Source organism: Octopus sinensis, linkage group LG17 (genome assembly GCF_006345805.1).
Source record: "Octopus sinensis linkage group LG17, ASM634580v1, whole genome shotgun sequence".
In the NCBI taxonomy this organism is placed as follows: domain Eukaryota; kingdom Metazoa; phylum Mollusca; class Cephalopoda; order Octopoda; family Octopodidae; genus Octopus; species Octopus sinensis.
Window position 1 is genome coordinate 22,430,701 of NC_043013.1, and position 10,000 is coordinate 22,440,700.

The 10,000-nt window shown below is 36.4% G+C and overlaps 1 protein-coding gene across 2 annotated transcripts in view; it reads right to left on the minus strand.

The window, feature by feature from the left end:
- Positions 1 to 3,456, minus strand: part of LOC118766654 (melatonin receptor type 1C-like) — a 32,231-nt gene extending 28,775 nt beyond the window's left edge. For both annotated transcript variants that reach the window (XM_036510209.1, XM_036510210.1), the window contains exon 1: positions 3,262 to 3,456. In XM_036510209.1, the coding sequence (XP_036366102.1) occupies positions 3,262 to 3,426 (165 nt within the window). In that variant the 5' untranslated portion in view covers positions 3,427 to 3,456. The remainder of the gene's footprint in view (positions 1 to 3,261) is intronic.
- Between the last annotated feature and the right edge of the window lie 6,544 nt (positions 3,457 to 10,000).

Genomic DNA, 10,000 nt, shown 5'->3' on the forward strand with positions numbered 1-10,000 from the left:
TAAAAGGAAAAAGTTGTTATCGATCTATTTTATTCAAATTAGGCACTGCCTACCTTGCCTACCTCGGCGGCAAGTCCCTGAATTTCAGTATGTGAAGTTGAAGGGAGTACCACATCATCCATTAATTGTTGCTTAATAAATCTAGAATGAATTCATTTCATGGTAGTCCCAGTTGATAAGAAGAGCCCAATGAGATTGCTATATAAGCTTAAAAGGAAAGAAAATGTCACTGTGCTCATTGAGAGCGAGGTGGGGTGGATAAGAGACAAATATCTGCAAAAGCACCGAATGTTGAGGGAGCACTCCCGAGAGAAAATGGGACTTTTTTGCAGTTTGGCAAAACCTGAAACTCACAAACAATTTTGAAAGTTCTAATTTGCAGATTTATGGTTGGTGTAGAAGATGATTGAAATCCTGGAAGCACTCTGGTCCTTTCAAGGGGACTACTTCTCATCTTAGTATAGGTGGGTAGCAGGATTTTTCTTTTTTATTCAAATATGTTACCTGTTTTAATACAATACAATAAATCATGTTTTGTATCTTATATATTAGGGGCCCATGTGATTAATACAGAAACGATGATGATTATTATTATTATTATTATATTATATTATTATTATTATTATTATTATTATTATTATTATTATTATTATCATTATTATTATTATTATTATTATTGAGCGAGAGAGCAGTGCATGCCATCAAAGTGACACTGCGGTAAAATATACGAAGCCCAGTATACCCATCATGACTACCCGTCTGATAAGGGTACACCAGGCACATGCATCACAACCATATGTGCGCGACATGGTGATCTCATATCAAGATAAACAGCACATGACCTTGCAAGTGGGGCCCAGTTAGAATTTTCTTCTGGTTGACTAACCCATCCCACTCAAAAGGTCCCTGAATAAGAGTTGTTTAAGGATGTTGAACGAAACACCCATGTTTCCAGAGGTGAATTATTCAAACCTCCAAGAATTCCTTTCAACATATGGCTATGATGTTCCCCCACTACTTCTGCTCGTGATCAGAGATGCACATATTGTCAGCCACTAAGGGACATGCTCAACTGGTTATGGTCAAACAACTGACAAGCAAATCTGTGGTATTGAGCAGAATATTTGCTGTAGCCCATCTTTTATACCAAGACAAAACAATGTACATGATAACACTTTCCAATCAGTTAAGATCAGAAGCCATGAGAGCCACTGTCTGGTACTGCATCAGGGCATTTATTATTATTATTATTATTGAGTGAGAGAGCAGTTCATGCCATCAAAGTGACACTGGGGTAAAATATACGAAGCCCAATATACCCATCATGACTACCCGTCTGATAAAGGTACACCAGGCACATGCATCACAACCATATGTGCACGACATGGTAATCTCATATCAAGATAAACAGCACATGACCTTGCAAGTGGGGCCCAGTTACAATTTTCTTCAGGTTGAGTAGCCCATCCCGCTCAAACGGTCCCTGAATAAGGGTTGTTTAAGGATGTTGAAAGAACCACCCATGTTTCCAGAGGTGAACTATTCAAACCCCAAAGAATCCCTCTCGACACATGGCTATGATGCTCCCCCACTACTTCTGCTCGTGATCAGAGATGCACATATCGTCAGCCACTAAGGGACATGCTCAACTGGTTAAGGTCAAACAACTGACAAGCAAATCTGTGGTATTGAGCAGAATATTTGCTGTAGCCCATCTTTTATACCAAGACAAAACAATGTACATGATAACACTTCCAATCAGTTAAGATCAGAAGCCATGAGAGCCACTGTCTGGTACTGCATCAGGGCATTTATTATTATTATTATTATTATTATTATTATTATTATTAATATTATTATTATTATTAATTATTATTATTATTATTATTATTATTATTATTATTATTATTATTATTATTATTATTATAGCCACTATAGTGTGAAGTCACGGAGCATCAGGGCATTGGTACTGCATCAGGGCATTTATTATTATTATTATTATTATTATTTATTATTATTATTATTATTATTACTATTATTATTATTATTATTATTATTATTATTATTATTATTATTATTATTACTATTATTATTATTATTACTATTATTATTATTATTATTATTATATTATTATTATTATTATTATATTATTATTATTATAGCCATATAGTATGAAGTCACGGAAATTTGGTGCTCCGTAAGTTGAAAAAGTATTTGTAATCTTTTCGACCTTCTAAGGCGCCGTCTTTTCATTTCTGTCGTTACCATTACATTTCGGAAATTGTCAGGATTGTGCAGATCGTAATTTTGTGCAAAAACAATCCGTTTTGCAGAGGCTGCATATAAATAATTTTTGAATTTTACCTGCTTTCGACAAAAACAAATATTTCGCAATTTTCTTCAATTTTTTAATGATGTCTGATAAAGCAGCCATCATAATCTTTATATATAAAAGTGAAGTTGTGTGAGTCTGTCTCCTACGATTTAGATTCCTAACTACTCCCACATTTTGCGGTGCAGTTTAACCAAAAGCGGGTATCTTATAGTCGTCATTCATATCGAGCCCTTCTGGGTATTAGCGCGCGTCTATGATGAGTCTACGATTTAAAAAAAAATTACCATAATTCTTTCCCATTTTTAATGCATTTTTTGCTATTATATAAGGGAAGTAACTATCTAAAAATGCTTATATAGTTATTTCCCTTACAAACCCGAGCAACGCCGGGCGATACTGCTAGTGTTCGATAAAGTAATGCGATCCTTGAGAAATTTTGAGAACGATGAAATAAATGAGAATATCAACATGGAATGGTCTAAACTTAATGACGTTACCGGGGCGAAAAATGTTTCGTCTCTAAGCAACGTCAAAACTTTCGGGTGACGACAAAGAGAACAACTGCAACAGCAGCAGCAGTGACAACAGCAACAACAACAACAACAACAACAACAACAACAACAACAACAACACAACAACAACAACAACAATAATAATGTAAACCCCAACACTTTATTCTGTCTTTGCCTTGTACCCTCATCCTTCGCCCTGGAGGCAAATAAAAGAAATCATTATCATCATCATCATCATCATCATCATCATCATCATTATTATTATCATTATTATTATCATCATTTTATATAATATAAAATATAAAACAAAATGAATCACTATTATCATTATGATTAAATAATAAAGTAATTGTACGTTAAAGTTTTCTACAATAAATGCTTGTAAGAAAGCAAAATGAATTTAGTGAAGATTACCTTTGTGAAAATGATGGCCAGAATGGTGAAAATGTTTCCAAATGTACCAAGTACTATTGAGACAATAGTTATAACAATAACCGGAACAATTTTGGCACTATGGGCGAAAATATCATCAGGTGTTAGCCAGGTATTGTTGGTTTTCATCCAGTAAAGAAGATCCATGTTGATTCAAAGTTGTTGTTTTTTTTTGTTTGTGGTTCTTATTATTGTTTGGTTTTTTTTCCTGTTTTTACTTGAATAGAAATAATTTTTAAAAATCAATGACAAGGCACAAACAGTGTAAACGATATTAATTATCTTTATTGTACAGGTAAGACAAAACAATTTAAGAGCAGGGGCGACATTGAAGGTGATGATGAAAAGGTTATAGTGAGACAGATACAGGTGTCTTGCTGAAGAGGAAGTACAAGGTTACCTGGCCGGAGAGAGAAAGATCAGGAAAGAAGATAGAAACAGGTGTGCTACCACAAAGAAAATACACAGTTGTCCAACCTGAGGGAAGTGCAGGAAAAGGAGAGAGTGTGGGAGGCTGCTGGGTAGAGATGGTGGCAAAATGCTGGGTATACTCACAAGGAACGGGGATCAGAATATAAATGAGATGGTATAAATTGGTAAAGGAAGAGAGAGATAAAGATGGTGGCAAGTGCTAGGGGGCATACTCTTGAGGTTCAAATCCTTAAAAGTGGCAGGATATTGCAAAGGGAGTGCGATTAAAGAGTGCGAGTAGGTGGCAAAAGACCTGGGTATATATAGAGTTGGAAGGGACTACTGGATAGCAATGATACAGGCGTGATACAAGATTGAGGCGTGAGAATTGCAACAAAGCTGCTGTGGCTCCAGGAAATAGCAACAATAGTCAGAACAACAAAAATAATAAGAAAGACAATAACAACGCCAAAAAGAACACTACAGTCTATAACAGTGCTACCACCAACACCACCATCATCACCACCACCACCACCACCACTGGCAATAACAATAAAAGCAAATAATATTAATAATAATAATGATAATATGCCCTGGGTATGGCATGAAACTTCATCTGGTTGTGACATTTTGATGTGGGAAGAATGACCCTTAACCACAACTACCTTCAGGTCACTGTTGGACAAGGTGTAGTACCCATAAGCCCACCCCAATAAGACCTTGAAATACCAGACTGGTAACCGGTGGGATTCAGTCTGTCACATGGGAGTGCCCCCTTAGCCATGGGCGACAATTCCTCAAGGAATGGTGTCTCAATAAAACCACAAGTGGTTGTGTCACCTCATCACCAGGATCCTCATGATTGAGAATGTCAAATACAAATGTATTGAACAATGGTATGAATGAAGCTGGAACTGGAAATGGTGTCTATGAGGATAGATGAGGACTCTCTGAGACATGGTCAGCATCTTACCTGGTGTTGGCACCACATTAAAAACACTGGTCATTACACAATCTCACATATGCTGCCTCTGAATCAAATGATAATCACAACTGTGCTAACGGGACAGAAACTGATAAGTGAGAAGGTGTTGTGCCTGGGAGGCAAGGACTGTCGGATCAAGCCCCAGCAGGTCATCGTCAAGCCATTGATCAGAATCAGAATCAAAGTCAAAAGTAAAAAAAGGATAAAAATGAAATGGGGGAAAAGAAGTGAACAAAATTGTAATTGAATGCTGGCTGAGAAGTGGGCCGAATAAAAAGGGGGCTTCATGAAACGAATGAAGAGGATATGGAGTGAAAAAAGGGGTCTTTGAAGCTTCCACCCGACGATTGATAGACAGGCAAGGAAAATTCATGTGAATGACTGAATTACAGGATTAAAGGTTGACAAAATTTAAAGAATAAAAAAAGGGCAGGAAGAGAGTGATATAACAGAAGCAGAAACGAAGGAATAAAAGTTGAAAAATGTGAAGAAAAAACAAGGAAACCACTATAAGCCTGAGAATGCTGACGACATCTTGCAAGTGTGCCAAGACAAAAGGACGTCGGAATTGATCAGTGAGGCTGAAGTTACAAAAAAGAAATAGCAAATTGGAAAGGACTTGGCCCAGATGGAGCACAAGGCTGTTGGATGAAGAAATTTACACTGTTGCATGAAAGGATCACTGCACAACTGAATGAATGTCTGCAGTAAGGGCACATCCCTAGATAGAGGACAAGTAGATGAATGTTGTTACGCCTCAAAGACACCTTGAAAGGTAGATTGATATCAAATGTTTGACCTATGACCTGTTTACAGCTTCTATGAAAGCTTATGACCGTTGTCTTGGCAGAAGAGTTATACCACCATCTGGAAAGTAACAATCTACTTCCATGGGAACAGAAAGGATGCAAGAAACAAAGTAGGACAACAAAATCCATTAATCTCTTATGATAAAAGGCAGATTTTCTCTGCCTGTTCCCATGTTTCTTTTTAATACAATTCTACAATATAGAATTTCTTCAATTGGAATTTACCTATGATTTTTCCAAGTAGATTCGATTGGGTCATGGCATATCAAGTTTTTCTCAATTTGACCCCCAATTAAGCAAAACTTCGAGAAAACTCAATATTTTACGATTTGCCTCTCACATTTCAAGTGGTTTACTCCTGCTATTACCACCACACTTTCTCCTACTTTCTCTTTGCAAGTGTGAAACTATTAAAGTGAAAGTATTCCCTTATTATGTGTGTGTGTGTGTGTGTGTGTGTGTGTGTGTGTGTGTGTGTGTGTGTGTGTGTGTGTGTGTATTAGCAATTCGTATAAAATTGCATCAATAACTTGAACTTGAATAAGTGGTTTCACATAAATGGGGATAAATTAAAAAGGTTTGTTGTTATTATTATTACTGTTTGACTATTGTAATCACGTTTGTTGGTTCCGCGTCAGGGAAACGTTGTTGTGTTGCATTTGTTAAGTAATTGTAAACCGTAAACCTCCCCCTTTCGGAGAAGGGGCTTTGGTTATTGTTTAAAAATTGAATTGTGTCCCTATTTGGGAAAATTGACAATATTTTCACTGTCTTTACGGAAGCATTTTTGTTAAAATGTCTTCGATAGAAGAAAGTTCAAAAAGGAATTTCGCTGCAGCCATACACTTCTATACAAGAGGGAGGACAAGATCCAATTGATCGAAATTGCAAGAGATGGGCCTACAATTCCAGTCTGTTATATATTTTGAGTATTGTTATCACTAGCGATATCAAGATATAACTTTGTATTTTGTATTTTATGTGTAGATGTATATATATAGATGTACATGTAATATGTACACATATATATACACATATATACATGTATAATATATCTACCCATACACACATACGCACACCCACACACACACACACACACATACATAGGGGCAGGTGTGGCTGTGTGGTAACAAACTACGTTCCAAACACATGGTCCTGGGTTCATGTACATATATACATACATACATCCATACATACATACATGTGTGTGTGTGTGTTGTGTGTGTGTGTGTGTGTATTAATGTGTGTGTGTTATCTCTCTCTATGTAAAGCTGAAGTTGTCTGTGTGCGCCAGGTTTGGTAACCTTCAACTAACACTATCTCCTCCGAGACCCTGCGGCGCAAGTTGACCAAAATTGAGAGTATGATAGAAGAAGGGTTGCTCTTCCTTCCGTAGAAGATAACATTCAAATCGGACCATGTTAACACCAAAAATTATTTACATCCAAAAAGGTGCTTTTTTCTATGAAAATCCCTATTTTTTTACGATTTTTTCACTGCTGTGTCGCCACTTTTCGGTGTATTTCAACCAGAAAAATGTTCACTTGAAGAGAATAACAAGCTACATAATGCAAAATTTTTACTTTTCAAAAATTCCAATTCCAACGGGTCGAAACAAACCCGAGCAACGCCGGGCGTTACTGCTAGTTAATTGATAAAATGATAATTAGAAATTGTAGACGCAGATTGATGGGATTGAATGTAACATGATTAGATTAGGAAAAAGCTTATGACGTCTGGTGCAGAGTTGGATAAGTAAGACAATGGGCATGTTTGGAGTGGCAGAAAATATGGAGAAAATGTTTAATGAAAGTATGAGCCATTGGAATACTGAATTGATTGGAAGAAATCAAAGACTTGGTAAAATGAACATCAGACGTGGTGTATTTCAAGGTGGGGATAGCTTATCTCCATTACAATTCATATTGGCCAAGATACAGCTCAATTTGATGTTATGAAAATTTAAGATAGCCTATGGTTCGGGAAAAGGATATGGTTAGATAAATCTCCTTTTTATGGATGATGTGAAGCTTTATGAGAAAAATGAGAAACAGTTTGAAAGTCTGGTATTGAAAATGAAAGAAGGGAGATTTGGAGGAAGTCAGGGAATTGAAATGCAAAATGGGCAAGCGATGAAAGTAGCTGAGAAAGGACAGTGGTATAAGTATTTGGGGATAATGGAAGAAGATGAAATAAAACATGAAGAAATGAAAGAAATTGCCAGCAGAGAGAGAGGGGGGAGGGAGGGGGGAAATGATTACAGCCAAAGCTGAATTCAAAAAGTATTATTGAAGCCATAAATGCAAGAGCATGGAATGGGAATTGTAGATTGGACCAAAAACGACATTCAGAAACTTGACAGAAAAACTAGAAAGCTGTGGACAATGTATGAAACCAGCATCCGAAGGTTGATACTCACCGATTGTAGTTGAAGAGAGAGCAAAAAGGAAGAGGCTTGATTGCTGTGGAAGAATATGTATAGATGGAAAGAAAAAGCCTTTTAAGATATTTACAGAACAGCAGAGAAATTGCTAAAGATGGTGTATAAAGCAGAGGTGATCAATAGGAGAGAAGGACAAGAATGAAATTCAAAGAGATCGTGTTAGACAGATTGAAAAGAAATCTTTGAGTTTTCAGTTTTGGAAAGCCACTGAGGACGTATGTGGAACAAAATCTTAGACTTGGTTAAAAAAAAAGGAGCAATTAAAAAATGAAAGGGAGAGCCTTATCATAGCAGCTCAAAATGAAGTGATAAAAATAAATTCGTGGGGTGGGGGGGGGCAGTCAGAAAAATATAGAATGTGTGGAATCTGGAATGAGACAGTGACATGCATTATTGCAGAATGTCCCAAGTTAGCCCAACGGGAATATAAGAAATGAAGACATGACCAAATTGTGAACGCTTTGCACTTGAAGCTTTGTCAGAAATAGGGATTTGAAACTGGAGGTAGATGGTATGAGCACTGGGACAGAACAGTTCTGGTTTCGGAGAAATGCAAAATTTTGCGAGATTTTCCTATTCAAACGGATACGGAAGTAGAAAATAATAAACCAGACAAAACAATAATAGATAAAGAAAACCAAAGTTGCTTTTTAATTGATCCATGAATGACCGTTTGATTCCGGAATTGCAAAGAAAGAATTCGAAAAAGAAGAAAAATACAATCCCTTAAAATTTGAAAATAGCAAGAATTTCGAATATGAAAACTGTAGTAATTGGTGCATTGGGGTGGGCAAAGGAATAGACAAACGGTTGAAGGGGACTGGAATAGAATATCCTGTAGAGGTTCTACAGAAAATTTGCCTCTTAGGGACAGGAAAGATTATCAGGAGGGTCTTAAACACTTGAAGGACTATTGAAAACTTGTGGCTACCTAAGGTTACAAGGAGTAACCTGCTACCCACATAAATTCTATCAGGAATAAGAACGAACCTGAGTCATATCAACAACAATAATAATAATTGTTGTTGTTGTTGTTGTTATTATTATTATTATCATAATTAAAAACGATCTGGCAGAATCGCTTGCATGCCAGGCAAAACGCTTAACAGCATTTCGTCTGTCTTTACGTTCTGAGTTCTAATTCCACAGAAGTCAACTTTGCTTTTCATTCTTTTGTGGGGTCAATAAAATAAGAACCAACTGAACAATAGGGGTCAATGTAATCAACTTAATCCCTTCCTCATAACTTCTGGCCTTCAGCCAAAATTTGAAATCATCAACATCATCGTCATTATTATTATTACTATTATTGTTGTTGTTATTATTATTATTATTATTATTATTATTATTATTATTATTGTTATTATTATTATTTTATTATTATTATTATTATTATTATTATTATTATTATTATTGAAGGCTGAATTGCTAGCACACTCGACGAAATGCTTAGCAGTTCTGAGTTCAAATTCTGCTGGGGTTGATTTTTGTCCTTCATCCTTTCAAGGGTCGATAAATTAAGGACCAGTGAAAAATTGCGGTCAATGTAATCAACTAGTCTCCTCCCCCAAAATGTCAGGCCTTGTGCTTATAGTAGAAAAGATTATCATTGAGTGAGAGAGTAGTGCATGCCATCAAAGTGACACCGGGGTAAAATATACGAAGCCCAGTATACCCATCATGACTACCCGTCTGATAAGGGTACACCAGGCACATGCATCACAACCATATGTGCGCGACATGGTGATCTAATATCAAGATAAGCAGCACACGACCTTGCAGGTGGGGCCCAGTTAAAATTTTCTTCAGGTCGAGTAGCCCATCCCGCTCAAAAGGTCCTTGAATAAGGGTTGTTTAAGGATGTTGAACGAAACACCCATGTTTCCAGTATTATTATTATTATTATTATTATTATTATTATTATTATTATTATTATATTAATAAAATTGGTTTCAAGAAGAAGGTGAACTGCTAGAAATAGCAGCCAAATTTCATACTAAAACCCAGCATCAAAAATTCTAAGAGTATGTTGTCAACTTAATGTGACTGTCCCTTCCATGGGACGGTCACATT